At 49.4% G+C, this 17,282-nt stretch overlaps 1 protein-coding gene and 1 long non-coding RNA gene across 58 annotated transcripts in view; one reads left to right on the top strand and one right to left on the bottom strand.

The window, feature by feature from the left end:
• Positions 1-3,079, bottom strand: part of DNM1L (dynamin 1L) — a 52,400-nt gene extending 49,321 nt beyond the window's left edge. For 7 of the 8 annotated variants that reach the window (XM_008259414.5, XM_008259415.5, XM_008259412.5 and 4 more), the window contains exon 1: positions 2,791-3,060. In XM_008259414.5, coding sequence (XP_008257636.1) covers positions 2,791-2,892 — 102 coding nt within the window. In that variant the 5' untranslated portion in view covers positions 2,893-3,060. Of the gene's footprint in view, positions 1-2,790 lie in introns of all 8 variants that reach the window. The other variant, XM_008259413.5, reaches the window with a different exon arrangement.
• A 40-nt stretch (positions 3,080-3,119) lies between these two features.
• Positions 3,120-17,282, top strand: part of LOC103348951 (uncharacterized) — a 55,047-nt gene continuing 40,884 nt past the window's right edge. For 11 of the 50 annotated variants that reach the window (XR_011379063.2, XR_016213085.1, XR_011379060.2 and 8 more), the window contains exons 1-2: positions 3,128-3,261; positions 3,605-3,684. This is a non-coding gene — a long non-coding RNA (uncharacterized LOC103348951). Of the gene's footprint in view, positions 3,277-3,604; positions 3,685-4,291; positions 4,569-17,282 lie in introns of all 50 variants that reach the window. The other 39 variants (XR_016213068.1, XR_016213058.1, XR_016213059.1 and 36 more) reach the window with 11 other exon arrangements.

Here is a 17,282-nt window from a genome sequence, read left to right as displayed (position 1 = left end):
TACCACCAAATCAGTCTGACACTGAATGGTAGTATGCCTTAGACTCTGCTTCTGGGGTCATTCCTGCTTTTTCTAGCATCAAACATTCTAGTACTCAAACACACACTTACAAACTTCACACCTATGGTGCTTGCCATAGGTTAGGGGTTAGGATCCAGAAGGCTTATTTTCAAAGTGATTTTTATGTGCACTCAAGTTTGAGATCACTGTAAGAAGGAACCTGCAGCCACTTAAGGCACAGGTAATATGCAAGACAGAAACCCCCTGTTTTATGATATGATCATCCCCACTGAGATATTTACTAATCACAACTAGTAGAAGAGTGGTTTTCTTTTCATCACACCAAAGAAAATGGTGGAGAAAAATTGTTTCTATTCTTTATTTGTTCCATGCTTGAATAAAAAAGATTGATTTTTAGTTAATAAGGACTTTGATGGGTATATCCCTCACTAATCAAGCACAAAAACTGATGTCATGAGAAATTTCAAGCATCACTATGCAAATGTAGCATAAGCTGTCACAAGGCAGGATGGCTTTCGCTAGCACAGGTTAATGGCTTTCAGAATGGGATCTTGGCTTTTCTCCCTAAGCCCTCTCCATTTCACCAACCTACAGGTTAACTGATCCAAATGAACTCTATTGGGGCCAGCGCTGTGGCATAGTGGGCTAAGCGCTGTCTGCAACACTGGCATCCCATATGGGCGTCAGCTCCTGTCCCGGCTGCTCCTCTTCCAATCCAGCTCTCTGCTATGGGCTGGGATAGCAGTGCAAGATGGCCCAAGTGCTTGGGCCCCTATGCTTCACCATGGGAGGAGACCCAGAAGAGGCTCCTGGCTTAGGATCCACCCAGCTCCAGCTGTTGGGGCCATCTGGGGAGTGAACCAGCAGATGGAAGGCCATTCTCTTTCTCTCCCTGTAACTACCTCTCAAATAAATAAATAAAATCTTTAAAAAAAAAAAGGAATTAACTATTTTGTGTAGGAAAAATCCTTGCTTTTGAACTATTTATGCTGACATACTATAGCCCTCATTCTTTTACTGCTTCATGCTGAGAAAGGACCGAGACTCCCTTAAAAGCATATGCAATGTTTCTGGTCACCAGCTAAGCAGCACTTTCAAATTACTCCCAAAGATTTAACTTATCATTGTCTCTCTAACACTATTTACAAGAACAGAGCAGTTTTATTGATTGTAGTCCTAGTGCATTAGGACATTATCCAGTCACAGTGAGCAACAGTCACTCATTTAAAATATTTACAGGGCACCTACCACATACCCCAAACTTAACAAAATATGTTCAATAAAAATACTGCTCCTGGGCCAGCGCCGTGGCTCACTTGGTTAATCCTCTGCCTGCAGTGCCGGCATCCCATATGGGTGCCAGGTTCTAGTCCTGGTTGCTCCTCTTCCAGCTCTCTGCTATGGCCCGGGAAGGCAGTGGAGGATGGCCCAAGTGCTTGGGCACCTGCACCCGCATGGGAGACCAGGAGAGGCACCTGGCTCCTGGCTTCAGATCGGCACAGTTATGACCGTAGCGGCCATTTGGGGAATGAACCAACAGAACGAAGACCTTTCTCTCTGTCTCTCTCTCTCTCTGTCTATAACTCTACCTGTCAAATAAAAAAAAAATACTGCTCCTAAGTTACTGTACTTGATTCAGTCTCCAATCACAACAATACTGAGTGTGACAAACGCCAGACTATGTAGCCAAAGCACTGAGCAGAACCTGGACCAATCCTACCCAAGAAATGTGCCTCTAAAATAATTTATATTGCTTAACTATTTAAAAAAAGATGCAAAAAAAAAAAAAAGTCCAGGATCTCTAGGGCTTCCTAGGTACGCAGTGTTTTGCGTATCCTGACATGAACCCATCAAGTCCAGTCTTCAGCTCTGTGAATTTATCAGTTACCATACCGGTGAGTTTACTGCTCAGTTTTTCACAGGTGTTCCATCTACAGGAGGCCGGGACATGGCGGTTACACTCCTTCTCTTAGTATTTACCCTGTGTTTTCATTTTGTAACAAGATGTAGCAAAGCAACCCGTGGAAAACGTCGGGGAACCCGTCCCCGTCCCTAGTAAGAAATAAAGGTATTTAAAACCCACGTACTAAGTACATCTTTACGAGGCATCTCCGTACACTCCAATATGCTTCCTTCTCAGTCACGAAAAGCAACAAAGAAAACGAAGCCAATACTTCTCTGTCTTTCTACAAATAACGTGCATTTCCTCAATATTTCTGCATATAAAAAATTAGGAGTTATCTGTGACAGCCAGCAGGAAAAAGGCCAGAAAACCTGATGCCCAATTTAGGTCACGATCACAAAACCGTGGAAGACCAAAAAAAAAAAAAAAAAAAAATTCACACCAGTCTCCGCAGAAAAATAGAATATTCCTCCCCAGCACCCCCCGGAACCCCAGGTGCGAGCGGGCCGGAGGGCTGGCTGGTCCGACCCCGCTCGGCGGTGCAGAAGCCCAGAGGGGTAGCAGGGCCGGGAAACACGCGGGCGCGCCCGCCGCCCGCGACCTCGCAGCCCCGGGCAGGGCGGCCCCCGCGCCGCCCGCCGCAGCCCCCCGCCAGCCCGGCGCGGCCGCGCGCGTCCCCCAGCTGCCCTTGGCCGCCGCCCGCGGGCTCGGGTTCCGCCCGCCGGCCCCGCCGCGCCGCTCCGCCCCGCGCCGCCAGCCGGGCCCGGGGCTCTCCGCCCGGCGCAGCGCGGCCCCCGGCAAGGCCCTCCGCCCAGGCGCCCGCGGCCGCGGCCCTGGCCTGCGCGACCGCCGCCCTCCTCGCTCACCTGCGTCCCCACCACGACGATCTGAGGCAGCTGGATGATGTCGGCGCCCACCGTGTTGAAGACATCCTGGAGCTTGTTGATGACAGGAATCAGCGCCTCCATGACTCCGAAAACACCGGACCCCCGCCCGGCCGGCCGCGGCAATGAATGGGGACGGGGCCCAGCGTCCGCCTCCTTCCTCCTCTCCTCCGCCCTCTCCTCGGCAGCCGGCCCCCATTGGACCGGGCCCGCCCGCTCCCTGCCCCCTCCCGGCAGGACTTGCGCTCCGAGGGAGGCGGGGCAAGCAAGGGCTGCCGGGAGTTGAAGTTCGGGGGCGCCTCGGGCTCCCAGGAGGCCACGCGGCAGGGCGGGCCCGAGCGCGCAGGGGTGCTTGGGGCGGGGATTGTCGGTCTCCGGTCGGAAGGCGGAGGAGAGGGGCGGGGAGAGAAGGAGTAGGAGGAGCGTTGATGGCTGCTCCGCTGCTCGCGGCAGGTGAACACGCTGGGTGTGAGTGCGCGGCAGTGGCGTCCCGCCTACCCAGTGTCCTCGAGAGCAGGGCGGGTGGGGGAACCCCCTTGGCCGCAGGGGCGGTAGCTGGGGCGGCGGGTGCAGCTCTGCCCGCCCCAGGGTGCGCGCGTCCCCCCGGGCATTGGTTCGGAACCGAACCTGAGCGTGTGGGAGTGCGGTGGGGGCAGGAGCGGGCTCTCGGCCTCTGAAGTGCGTGTAAAGCTGCGTTCGCCGTGGCCGCGTGGCCGGGGACGTCGAGGCTGGTGTCTGCCTCCCTCACTTCTGCTCCGGCTGTTCGTTCCTGAATGGTGCCTTTCTTTTCGGGCAGATGCCATGCCTTGCTGTGCGCCCGCCCTCGGGTGGGTTCCTGCCTCGTAAAGGTGACGTTTGGGCCGAGACACGAAGCAGGTGAGTTCACCCTGCGACGCAGGGCACAGGGGATGGCCCCTTTGTAAGTACACGCCTAGGGTGCTCTGAGGCCTCTGCACTCAGTTTCCAGGAGGTCAGGACACCCACCGTGGCTGAAGTTGTGCGCTGGGCACTCCGCTGGGCGCCCACGTTGGCCCCGGGGAACATGCTCGATGGGTTCAGCAGCACAAATGCTAAGTGCGTAAGAAACCGCTTCGAACGAGTGAACGAAATTTGAGATACAGTAAGACCTTGTCTCCGCCTGTTTGCAATCTCTGATACACGGTACTGCAGGTGGGCTTCAGATGGCACAGAGCATCGTACGGCCGGGCGGAGCTGGGGAGAGACCTGGCCAGGCTGGCTCGATAGCGAGGCTGTTAGTCCATGGATCCATCAGTCACATAAACAGATTAAACCGCTCGTGAGGGTGGAGCCAGTCACCTGCTAGTCACCTGTTGCACGTCTTGATATCTCAGAATGAGGATTACATTTCAGCATAAGGTTTGGAGGGGACAAACCATATGTAAACTGTCTCAGGCCTGAAGATCTACTTCAGTGGTGTTCGGGCATCTGCTGACGTTCTGTGAACCTTCCCTTCGGTTCTTAGGAAAAGCAAGAATTTGGGCCAGGTGTTCGTCATGAGTACCCACATCGTGTTTGGAATACCTGGGTTGCAGCCTCGACTCCATTTCTTTTCAGCGTCTTAATGTGCACCCATGGGAGGCTTAATTAGATTTTTAATTGGATTCTTGCCAGCCGCGTGAAAGACCAGGACTGAATTTTTGACTACTGATTTCCACCAGGCCCACGCCCAGCTGAGTGGGCTTTGAGAAGCCAACATGCTTCCCAAGGAAACTGTCTCTCTCTGTGTCTCTGCCTTTGAAGTAAGTGAAATGTGTATGTTAATATATACATTAAAATTGAGAGCTCAGGTAGACCGTGTGGCACAGTTAAGCCACTGTTGGGAACACTCGTATCCTTTATCAGAGTGCTGGGTGAGTCCCTGCTGCTCCACTTCCGGTCCAGCTTCCTGCTGATGCTTCCTGAGATGCAGCAAAGGATGGCTTGGTGCTTTGGCCCCTGCACCCACATGGGAGACTGACATGGAGTTCTGAGCTCCTGGCCCAGCCCTGGCTGATGAAGGCATTTGGAAAGTGACCCAGTGGATGAAACGTCTCTTTCTGTCATTTTGCCTTTCAAGTAAATGAAAATAAATAAAAGCTTACTTTTTTTTTTTTTTTGACATGCAGAATTAGTGAGAGAGAGACAGAAAGGTCTTCCTTCCATTGGTTCACTCCCCAAATGACCACTACGGCCAGCGCGCTGCACTGATCTGAAGCCAGGAGCCAGGTGCTTCCTCCTGGTCTGCCATGCGGGTGCAGGGCCCTAGTGCATCCTCCACTGCCTTCCCGGGCCACAGCAGAGAGCTGGACTGGAAGAGGAGCAACCGGGACAGAACCGGCGCCCCAACCGGGACTAGCACCCTGGGTATTGGCGCCATAGGCGGAGGATTAGCCTAGTGAGCCATGGCGCCGGCCAAAAGCTTATTTTTGAAACTTAAAAATCCAGGCCAGGGGGCCGGAGCCATGGCTCACATGGTTAATCCTCCTCCTGCGGCGCCGGCATCCCATATGGGAGACCAGAAAGAAGCTCCTTGCTCATGACTTTGGGTCAGTTCGGCTCGGCCATTGCAACCATTTAGGGAGTGAACCAGCAGATGGAAGATACCTCTCTTTATGCCTCTGCCTCTCTGTACTCTGCCTTTGAAATAAATAAATAAAAAAAAAAAAAAAGAAACAAACTTAGAAATCCAGCATTAAAGTTAGACAAACATTTCAGCAGTCCAAAGAAGGGACAGCAAAGCATTTTGTTCCAACTTCGTTTATCTTCTATTAATGCTAATATTCTATAATAGTATTACTTGTTCTGTTTCTCAGCCCTCTGTTGCTAGGACTTCTGTTCTTAAAGAGGAAACTAGGAGTTCTGTTCCTTCCAAGAAAAGGCAGACGGAGGGGATAGACCTTTAATGAAGCTTCGTGGGCTTAGACACGGGCTTTGAAGGTTGAGATGCCCTAAGGCAAAAATGAGCAACTACCAGTGTTGTCTCTTATTTGTGGCACTAGCAGCCGTTTCTACTTGGTAGTGGCAAAATTAGCAGAACAGGCATGCATGTATTTCAGAAGGCAAAATGTCATGGATTTTGCATGCATTGTATGTTTCGATTCACATTAGAAGTTATCTGTTGGGATAGACCATGCAGAGCCTTGTATTCACATGTGATTTTTTTTTAAAGGAGAAGAGATCTCATCCTGGCTATCGCTCAAAAGTCGTGCTGTCGCTACCACCGCCCATCACTTTAAACAAGATTTCCAGAGCTGTGTAGGTTCTAGAGGACTGAGTTAATCAGGCACAGAGAATAAGAAACAGGAAGGGATGAGGCCTTGAAAAAGACTGGCTATAATTTGATAGCAGTTGTTTTTCCACATAAGGGAGGATACTCTGTGTGCAATTTATTTCACTGGAGGAAACATAGAAAATCAATTTGGGGTTTTGCATTTTGAGTTCCGAACACTCCTGCTTATAGAAAAGCATTTAGTCTGTGAGTGTTTCTTTTCTTGTCTAAAGTAGGATGATGTGTTCTTCAGTGGGTAGTTGTGGAATCTCATTACGCCATTATCACATGTGGTCTCAAAAGACCTTTTTAAAAGATTTTTTTTGTTTATTTATTTGACAGGTAGATTTACAGACAGTGAGAGGGAGAGACAGAGAGAAAGGTCTTCCCTCTGTTGGTTCACCCCGCAAATGGCCGCTACAGCCAGAGCTACGCTGATCCGAAGCCAGGAGCTTCTTCCTGGTCTCCCACGCGGGTGCAGGTGCCCAAGGACTTGGGCCATCCTCCACTGCCTTCCCGGGCCACAGCAGAGAGCTGGACTGGAAGAGGAGCAACTGGGACTAGAACCAGTGCCCACATGGGATTCCGGCGCCGCAGGCAGAGGATTAGCCAAGTGAGCCATGGTGCTGGCCCAAAAAGACCTTTTTTTAAAATAAATATTTTTTGAGAGGTACAGTTACAGAGAGGAAGAGACAGAAAAAGGTCTTCCATCAGCTGGTTCACTCCCCAAATGCCCACAACAGCCAGAGGTGGACCGATCTGAAGCCGGATCTTCTTCCCTGTCTCCCATGCAGGTGCAGGGATCCAAGCACTTGAGCCATTTTCTGTTGCTTTCCCAGGCCATAAGCAGAGAGCTGGATCGAAAGAAGAGCAGCCTGGACTCAAACCAGGGCCCATATGGGATGCTGATGCTGCAGGCAGGGGTTTAACCTACTACACAGCACTGGCCCCTCAAAAGACGTTTTTAAAACTTCTTCAGCTATCTCTCTCTGACCATATCTTTGTGATTTAGACAGTACTGTTACAGAAACCTGGGATGAGAAAAACCTGGGGTAGTTCAAACAGGCACCAGAGACAGTGGAGGATCCAAGCAGTTTATTAATGCCAGTGGGCTCAGCTGGAATCATTTCCTGAGACCTGAGCAACAATGCCAAGTTTCTTAAATGTGTGGGTCATCAGCATTATACCTTAGCCATTGTAGCACTGGTGGGTTTAGATTGCAGCCTGCATGACTTAGGACCACACTTCCAATGGTTAGTAGGTTTGGTATGTTTGTAAAAGAGATAGCAGGGGCAGATTTATTAGCATGGATTTATGACTGGAGTTTACACAAGCAGAATTTAGGGTCTCTTCCCTCCATAAACAGGATAATAGTAGGCACTGTTGAACTAGTTATCTGGGAACAGCCACTTTCCAAGGTTGGTGTTGGGAGGGGGATCTGCTTTTCTGTTTTGTCTCTGATTGTAGCCGTATTTCCTCTACAGTGTGGCTTCCTTGCAAATGACAAAATGTTGCACAAACTCACTGGCCTCAAAAAATTGACTGGAGGGCCAGCGCTGCGGCTCACTCGGTTAATCCTCCGCCTGCGGTGCTGGCATCCCATATAGGTGCTAGGTTGTAGTCCCAGTTGCTCCTCTTCCAGTCCAGCTCTCTGCTGTGGCCCGGGAAGGCAGTGGAGGATGGCCCAAGTGCTTGGGCCCTGCACCAGCATGGGAGACCAGGAGAAGCACCTGGCTCCTGGCTTCAGATCGGCGCAGCGCCGGCTGTAGTGACCATTTGGGGGCTGAACCAATGGAAGGAAGACCTTTCTATCTATTTCACTGTATAACTCTGCCTGTCCAAAAAAAAAAAAAAAAAATTGACTGGAGCCAGTGTCTCAGTGCAAATGAGAAGTCCACCTCTTATTGCTGCTCCTCTGTTGTCTGTTTCATTCTCAGACAAGTTTATTCCTGGGAGGTGCAGGCTTTTGGGGCACACTGGGCTGAGCAGGTGCAGGGAGGAGCAGCACTCAGATTTCCACCGTGTTTCCGTAGTGTATTAGTTCGCTGTTGCTGCCTTTACAAATCACAACAATCTTAGGGGCTTAAACCAACAAAGATGCACCATCTAGTTCTGCAGCTCACAATTCTGCTGTGGGTCTTGGTGAACTAAAATCAAGGTTTTGTCAGGACCGCACACCCTTCTCCAACCTCTGTAGGAGAAGCCATCTCCTTGCCTTTTCCAGATTGTGCAGTCGGCTCATGTTCCGTGCTGGGGATCTCATTCCCACATCTTGCTAACTTGTTGCATTTCTGCCCTCAGACCACCACCAGCAAATTTTTTTTTTTTTTTTTTTGGACAGGTTGAGTTAGAGAGAAAGGTCTTCCTTCCATTGGTTCACCCCAAAAATGGCCGCTATGGCCTGTGCGCTGTGCCGATCTGAAGCCAGGAGCCACATGCTTCCTCCTCCAGGGCCCAAGCACTTGGGCCATCGTCCACTGCCTTCCTGGGCCACAGCAGAGAGCTGGACTGGAAGAGGAGCAGCCAGGAAAGAACCGGCACCACAACCGGGACTAGAACCCGGAGTACTGGTGCCGCAGGTGGAGGATTAGCCTAGTGAGCCACGGCGCCAGCCAGGGCCTCTGCTTTTAAGAGCCATGGTTAGATCCGTTGGTTTGGTGGTCTAGTGAGTGAAGCCGCCACTTGGGACGCTGGCACCGCTGGTTTGAGTCCTGGCCACTCTGCTTTCTGTCCAGCTCCCTGCTAATGTTCCAAGGAAGACAGCAGATGATGGCCCAGATATTTGAGTCCCTGCCACTAAAATGGATGACCTGGATGGAATTCCTAGCTCCGGACTTCAGCGTGGCTCAGCCCTTACTGTTTCAGCCCCTTGGAGATCAAACCAGCAAATAGAAAAGTCTCTGACTTTCAAATAAATAAATATTTTTAAAAAATAAGATTTTGGGCAACCCAAGCTAATCTCCCCACCTCAGGGTCTGTGTCCTTAATTGCATCAGCAGAGGGCCTTTAGCCAGGTGAAATTCACAAATTCCAGGATTAGGACATGGATTTCTTAAGGGACCATCCTTCTGCTCACCACATCGGGTGAAGGTGCCTGTTGTAGGGGTGGGCCTGACCCAAGCACCACTGTTGGACTGCTTCCCCAAGAGCTTTCTAACAAGCTTGAAACAAAATGTTTGTCCCTTTGGTTGTGGAACAGTAAGAATATGAGTCACTCTCTGCAGAGGTCATGTTTCCTTCCACGTGGGATAAAGTGATTTGAGAGAATAATGTCCTTTATTCGCATTTTTAAAAATTCCTGGAGGCATTTGGCATAGCACTTTAGTTGCCCCTTGGAATGCCCACATCCTGTATCAGAGTGCTTGGTTTGAGTCTTGACTACACAGCTTGCTACTGATACTGGAGGCAGCAAGTGATAGCTCAAGTACTTGGGTTCCTGCCACACACACAGGAGACCAGGATTGAGTTCCAGACTCCTGGCTTCAGCTTGTCCCCGCCCTAGCTATTGCAGACATTTGGAGAGTGAACAAGCAAATGGGTAATCTCTGTCACTCTGTCTTTGACTCTCTGCTTGTCAAACAAAATGAAAATAATAAAGCAAAAAATTTATTCCCAAATTCAGTAAGTGTCCCATGTTTTGAAATGTACATGTATAGCATATAAGGTAGGATTTTTTTAAAAAAAGATTGATTTATTTGTGAGAGTTACACAGAGAAAAGGAGAGGAAGAGAGAGAGGGAGGGAGGGAGGGAGGGAGGGAGGGAGGTCGGTCGGTCTTCCATCCGATGGTTCACTCCCCAATTGGCTGCAATGGCTGGAGTTGCACCAATATGAAGCCAGGAGCTTCTTCCGGGTCTCCCACACGGGTGCAGAGGCCCAAGGACTTGGGCCATCTTCTTCTTTCCCAGGCGTAGCAGAGAGCTGGAACGGAAGAGGAGCCGGTACTCAAACCGGCGACTATATGGGATGCTAGCGCTTCAGGCCAGGGCGTTAACCCACTGTGCCACAGTGCTGGCCCCTGGTAGAATTTTTTTTTGAGGATTTGTTTACTTACATGAAAGGAAGAGTTAAAGAGAGAAATAGATACCTTCCATCTACTCATTCACTCCTCAAATGACCCCAGTGGCCCAGGGCATCACAGGCCAAAGCCAGGAAGAAGCTAAGAGCTTCATCTGGGTTTCCCTGATGTTATTTGGCAGAAGCCCACATGCTTGGGCCATTTTCCACTGTTTTCCCAGATAGATTAGTGGAGAGCTGGACTGGAAGTGGAGCAGCAAGGAACTTGAACCAGACTCAAATGGGTTGTGGCACTGCAGGCCATGGCTCAATCTGCTGTGCAACAAGGTAGGAATTCTAATTCCGATTATTAATTGCTCTCATGTCACACAGTATTATCAAGCTGTAACTTATTGAGTGCTAATTGTGCACAAGGCACCATGCTAAGCATTTTATAATAGCCTAATGAGATAGGTTTACTGATGCAGAGACTGGGCCTCTAGAGACGGTACATCTACGTAGCTGGTATGTGGCAGAGCAAGGATGAAAATGGGCTGTTCAGCAAACTCGTAACCCTGCAGTATGCTGTCATTCTTCATCATGCATTCTCTCATTCATTGAAAACATAAAGATCTTCAAAAAGTTAGTGGAAGGCCAGCCCTGTGGCTCACTAGGCTAATCTTCCGCCTGCGGCGCCAACACTCCAGGTTCTAGTCCCAGTCAGGGTGCTGGATCTGTCCCGGTGCTCCTCTTGCAGTCCAGCTCTCTGCTGTGGCCCAGGAAGACAGTGGAGGATGGCCCAAGTGCTTGGGCCCTGCACCCACATAGGAGACCAAAAGGAAGCACTTGGCTCCTGGCTTCGGATCGGCGCAGCGGCAATCTGGGGGGTGAACCAACGGAAAAGGAAGACCTTTCTCTCTCTCCCTCCATCTCTCTCTCTCTCTCTCCCCCTCCTCCCTCCTTCCTCCCTCCCCCCGCCTGTCAAAAAAATTAGTTCATGGAAAATGTGTATTATGAAAAAAATAGGAATGAAGACAAACATTGGGCAGAACAGTTAAGATGCCGTGATGCCTGCATTCCATATTGGAATGCCTGGTGCAAGCGAGTCCCAGCTCCTCTGCTTCCATTCCGAGTTCTTGATAATGTGCCCGAGAGGCACAGGGGATGGCTCGTGCACTGGGTCCCTATCCACTTGGGAGACCCAGGTGGAGTTCCAGGCTCCTAGCTTTGCCCTGGCCCAGTGCTGGCTGTTAGAGGCATTTAGGGCTGAATCAGTGGGTGGATGATCTCTGTCTCTGCCTTTCTAATAAAATTAACACAAATTTAAAAGTTTTTTTTTATTTTTTTTGACAGGCAGAGTGGACAGTGAGAGAGAGAGACAGAGAGAAAGGTCTTCCTTTTGCCGTTGGTTCACCCTCCAATGGCCGCCGCGGCCGGCGCGCTGCGGCCGGGGCACTGCGCTGATCCGATGCCAGGAGCCAGGTGCTTTTCCTGGTCTCCCATGGGGTGCAGGGCCCAAGGACTTGGGTCATCCTCCACTGCACTCCCTGGCCACAGCAGAGAGCTGGCCTGGAAGAGGGGCAACCGGGACAGAATCCGGCGCCCCAACTGGGACTAGAACCCGGTGTGCCGTCGCCGCTAGGCGGAGGATTAGCCTATTGAGCCGCGGCGCCGGCAAATTTAAAAGTTTTTTAAACTAGGCATGAATTTCAAATTTATTTTTCATGAGAATAAACATCTTTTAATTACATTTTCACATGAACTTTTTAAAGTCCTCTCATTTTTATTAAGTACTTGCTAGGCACTTAGTCCTTGGCCCAGCACTGTATGTTGCTGGAAGACAAACTGCTAGTTTGTCTACATGATGGTAACATTTTCTCCAGCCCACCCCTACATCACTAATTGTGAGCTCAGTACTGGTAGAGGTGGATTATTTTGCTGGTTTTCTCCACTACCTGGTATGCTGTTTATTCTGTAACATCGGCCATGTGGACCTGAGGCTCCTTTTCTTTTATTTGGAAACTGTGGGGTCACAGACTTCAGCTGCTCACGACCAGTGCAACTACAGCCAGGACTTGCAGTGAAACCCAGCCAGCACGCATGAGGCTGGCTTGGCAAGTTCTCCTCGTCAGAGCAGCTGCCAAGTTACTTAGCCGGGGAGCTGGCTGGCTTTGTTCTAACTAAAAATCCCTAATAAGAGGAAGTTAATTTTGAATTAAATTAATAACTGGCAATGAATAGCTCTTGGAGAAGGTCATTGAGACTATTTTTGTAGTATGTGCCCAGTGTCATTTTAGGCCAACATTTTGATCATTAGTCACAGCCAGGCTGCCACTATCCATTCCTTCAAATCCTAGTACTGTTTGTAGACTCAACAGTAACATAAAAATAACAACTCTCATGGGGATGCCTCTGTCGTATTTTGGAAACTGCTTGTATTTTGCAAATATGGTGAAGTAAACAACTTTAATCCCTTTGCACGATTCCTTAGGCCTCAAGCCTAACACACATAGTTAGCAGGTGCAGGAAATTGTTTGCATATGGTGGAGTGGGCCAGATGGTTCGGAAGCCAGAAATTGATTCTGGCAAGATAATGACAGCCCATTAGAGGGCAGTGTGACAGCACAGGAGCTCTGGAGGACAAGGCAACTTGGGCATTCAGATCCTGTCCAATCTCTCTTGAGTGTTTGCTTCTGGTTGGTCCTCACCTACACACCCAGAGAACTTAGCTCTTCCTTGAATCCTTGTAACCTCATAGATGCGGGGCACGTTTTCCAAATGAGTTCATAGAGTCATTTTGTTTCACAGCAAAGCCAACAGGTAGCATCCCAGTCTTTAGACCACTTCACCTGCTCTTGCTCAGAATTTCCCACTAGCCTCTTTACAACAGAGCCCTTAATGTTTGGCATTCTTAGAAGCTCCTCGCACCTTCCTGTTTATCTCCTCTCCAGCTCAGTTTGCCCACATTTTATGTGAAGAGGAATTTAGCTTCAGTCCAGCTGTGCAGAGCCTTGGAGGCAGCTGCTATGGCTCTAGTAATTGGGTCCTTGCCACGAATGTGAGACATGTGGATTGCGCACCCAGCTTCAGCAGGCCAAGCCCCAAGCATTGCAGGCGTTTCGGTAGTGAGCCAGTCGATGGAAACTTTGTCCCTGTCCCTGTCCGCCTCTCAAATAAATACATGTTAAAAATTAAAAAAATAAAAAAGAGATAGGGGTTATACAAGGCATCTATTTTTCTTGTACGGATCATGAGAACCATAATGTGGTTCTAGAACTGATGTTTCCCTGAATCTCAGATGGTGATCGAGGTAAGGAGATCCTGGGAACCAGCTCCTGGCTGGCACAAACGTATCCGTGATTGTCAGTGCACCAGTTTAGTGGCATTATGTGGGAGTAGTTCCTGAAGTGACTCTGGCCATCCTAGCAGGCTTGTAAACATCTAATTCCCTCTTACTACAGAAATTTCATGAAAGAGTGTGTTAGTTTCCATAGGGCCTCTGTAAAACACCACTCCCTGACTGGTGTAGATAAACAGAAATTTATTGTCTCGCAGTTCTGGAGGCTAAAATCAAGATTGTCAACAGGACTGGTTCCTTCTGAATACTATAAAGGGAGGCCTTTTTTTTTTTTTAAAATTTTTTTTTGAACAGCAGAGAGAGAGAGGGAAAGAGATTGATGTGATGTCCCCTGGTTAGGCCCTAAATGTCTACAACAAGCAGGGCCTGGTCAGGCTGAAGCCAGGAACCTGGAACTCCGTCTGGGTCTCGCAGGTAGTTGGCAGAGACCCAACTACATGAGCCATCATCTGCTACCCTCCCAGGGTGCACAGTAACAGGAAGTTGGGTCAGAAGCTGCGGCTTATAGTGGCACTCTGATACGAGGTGCAGGTTCTCAAGCAGCAGGCTAACCTGCTGTGCCACAGTGGCCACCCCTCACCTCATTCTTTTTTAATGCATGTAAGTGTATGCACATGTGTATGTAAAACACTGTGTTTTTAGAGCTGTAGTGGTGCCTCCATCATACAGCAGGCACTCACTCTGATAGAGCTTGAAAATAATTGTTGGGGTGAGTTTCAATAAACATTCCTTACTTAGTCTGTGCATGGTGGGAGGTGTGTGGTTTTGGATACAGTATGCACACTATCTGAACTTTAATTTTTTCTGCCTATAAAAGAGACCAGCATTGCTTGCCGTGGATCATGTAATACAATTTGGTAGATGATGCACAGAGGGCTACTTGGGGTTGTGGAAATGGCACAGGGTGGTGGGGGCCATACATTGTATGAGTATTCTTAGAAGGACAGTTTTTACAGCAGTCAAACTATGCTGAAAACCAAGTTCTGCAGCTGGCACTGTGGTGTAGCTGGTAAAGCCGCCACCTGCAATGCCGGCATCCCATGTGGCGCCACTTCGAGTCCCTCCTGCTCTACTTCCAGTCCAGCTCTCTGCCATAGCCTGGGAAATCAGTAGAAGATGGCCCAAGTGCGTGGGCCTCTGCATCCATGTGGGAGACCTGGAAGAAGCTCCTGGCTTCAGATCATCCCAGCTCTGGTCGTTGAGGCCACTTGGGGAGTGAACCTACGGATGGAAGACATTTCCCTCTTTCTGTGTCTCTCTCCGCCTCTGCCTCTCTGCCTTTCAAATAAATAAATATTTTAAAAAAAAATTACCATTTACCTCTTCACATCTGCAATTAGATGTAAAATTTTTTTTAAGATTTCTTTATTTATTTGAAAGAGTTCATAGAGGGAGAAACAAAGTCAGCAACAGAGATCCATCTTCCATCCACACAGCTGGGTCTGGGCCACACTGAAGCCTAGAAGCAGGAGCTTCTTCCAAGTCTACCTTGTGGGTAGCAAGGGCCCAGGCACTCAGACCACCCTGCACTTCTTTGCCCAGGCAATTAATAGGGAGGCAGATCGAAAGTGGAGCAGCCAGGATTCAAACCCGCGCCCATATTGGTTGTTAGTGTCACAGGAGATGGCTTTACCAGCTATGCCACAGTGCCAGCCCCAGTGTAAGTTCTCTTAGCCTCAGTCTCCTTATCCATAAAATATTGAGTGGTGGGGACCCAGCTACTTGAGCCATCCCTGCTGCCTCCCAAGGTCATGTTAGCGGGGAGCTAGTGGTAGTAGAGCTGAGTAGCAAGCCCGGGCACTCCTCTGTGGGACGCAGACATCTGAACCTCGGAGCCAGAGCTCCTTCTGCCCCCACCATATAGCTCTTTCAGAACATATGCCCCATAATACTAAGTGTTAGTATTTAGCATCGGCTTTGATCCCACAGGATCTGGGCTTAGAATCTGCCTCTGCCACTGCTTAGTTGTATGGCCCTGAGGTTTTCTCATGTATTTTTTGAGTCTTAATTTCTTTGTCTTACCTTACAGGATTGTAAGGAGGAAACTGATGCTTAGTAGAGTCCCAAAAGTGTGGTAGATACAAGCAGCTGGCATTTTGCTCAGGTCTTTGATGGGACCACACATCAGCTATTTCCCTCTTTGCTCCTAGCTCTTCATTGCGTGGATAAATGCATTTGAAATCTAGTGCGGATGCATTGAAGACAGGTGTGAAAGCCAGACCCTTTATCAACCCTTTTGTTGTTAAATCTTTAAAGTTCATTCTGCAGGCTCAATCTTACCCAGCAGTTCAAAACGAACACAGTGGGTAAAATGAATGCAATAAAACATTCAGACCTGAATGTTAAGCGTTTTTTAAAAACTTCCGCAAAGGGCACTTGTCTTCAAGGCATATGTTTTGTCAAGTATGTTATCAAGTAACATCAGTTCTGTTTCCTTGTTGTATGTTTAAGTTCAATAGGAATGCTAATTATAGTAACATTTTGGAGCGAGGAGTAATTGTTGGGATCTGAGTCATGGCTCAAAGGACTGAGAAAGTGGAGGAATATCCAAAGAAAGCAGTACGTTCATCTAGAGAACTAGAAATGGCTCTAAAAGAATGAAGTTCAGCAGCCATGATTCAAGGCCATGTAAGGACAGTGATGCCAAAACACCGCAGGTCACGGATCATGTTCCCAGTGCAGCGGGACTCAGTCTATTCTCATCTCTGCACAATTTCCCAGATGTTATGTAAGGCATACGGAGTCCTGTTGCTCAAGAACCTTACTGCTCAAGGTTTGCCAACTACAGACTGACTATCAGAGGAAATTATTTAAAGTCATTAAGTTGTTTGGTTAAATGTCGTCATCTTTCCATTGGGACCTGGGGAAAGTAGAGCATTGGACAAAGAGGCAGGAGAAAGGATGGGGTTGCAGAAAACTGACGGGTGGCAGTCTGGGTCTGCTTCATCCACAGTGGGGGAGCAGAAGAGCAGTGGGCAGCTGGAAACGCACATTCTGGAGCAGGGCTCGCCAGTCTCCATCTGGGGCCGGGTGATTGTTTTATCAGTAGGGTGTGAGGGGGGCACTGTCCTTTGCATCATAGGGTATTTATTAGCATCCCTGGCTCCCACCTCCAAGATGCCAGGAGCCCACTACCCCACACCTGCCCCAGGTGTGATAACCATCATGTCACACTTTGCCAAATGTCCTTGGGGAAGGAGGGCAGTTGAAGTAGGAAATAAGGTTGAGAAGCACAGCTCTGGAACGGGGAGAGGCGAAGAACAGGAACTCACTCTGGCCGCCCTGCAGTTTCCTTTCTCCTTTGTCAGTGGCTTGCTGTTTGAAAAAGGATTTTTATGGATCCTTCCATTTCTTTGTCTCATTCGACCAGACACTATGTCGGTTTTCATTGCAGTCAACAATGAAACAGGCTGAGCTCACCCGAGACCCTCAGTGAAGCTCTGGGGCAGCAGGGTGGGCAGCAGGAGGGCATGACATCATGGGGAGCAGGCCAGGCCAGCAGTCACATGAGGACAGGATGCGTGGTGCAGACTGAAGTCTAATGGTCTCCTTCAACTATCCTAGTGGTTCATAGAAATGGGGGTGGCAAGTAGAAGAAAGGAATGAATCGTTTGGGAGAAAACTCACACACCCTTGCCCACCTGGCAGGATGCAGGCCCAGGTGCATCACAGGTGCAGCAGGAGTGGGATAAGTTTGTGTAGTTCAAAAACAGTTCCCAGGCCAGCGCCGCGGCTCACTAGGCTAATCCTCCACCTGCGGCGCCGGCACACCGGGTTCTAGTCCCAGTCAGGGTGCCGGATTCTGTCCCGGTTGCCCCTCTTCCAGGCCAGCTCTCTGCTGTGGCCCGGGAGT

The sequence above is a fragment of the Oryctolagus cuniculus genome, chromosome 9 (genome assembly GCF_051225735.1).
Source record: "Oryctolagus cuniculus isolate XC-2025 breed Fujian yellow rabbit chromosome 9, ASM5122573v1, whole genome shotgun sequence".
Taxonomy (NCBI): Eukaryota; Metazoa; Chordata; class Mammalia; order Lagomorpha; family Leporidae; genus Oryctolagus; species Oryctolagus cuniculus.
Note: the sequence above shows the minus strand (reverse complement) of the source record. Positions and strands in the feature narration are given on the sequence as shown.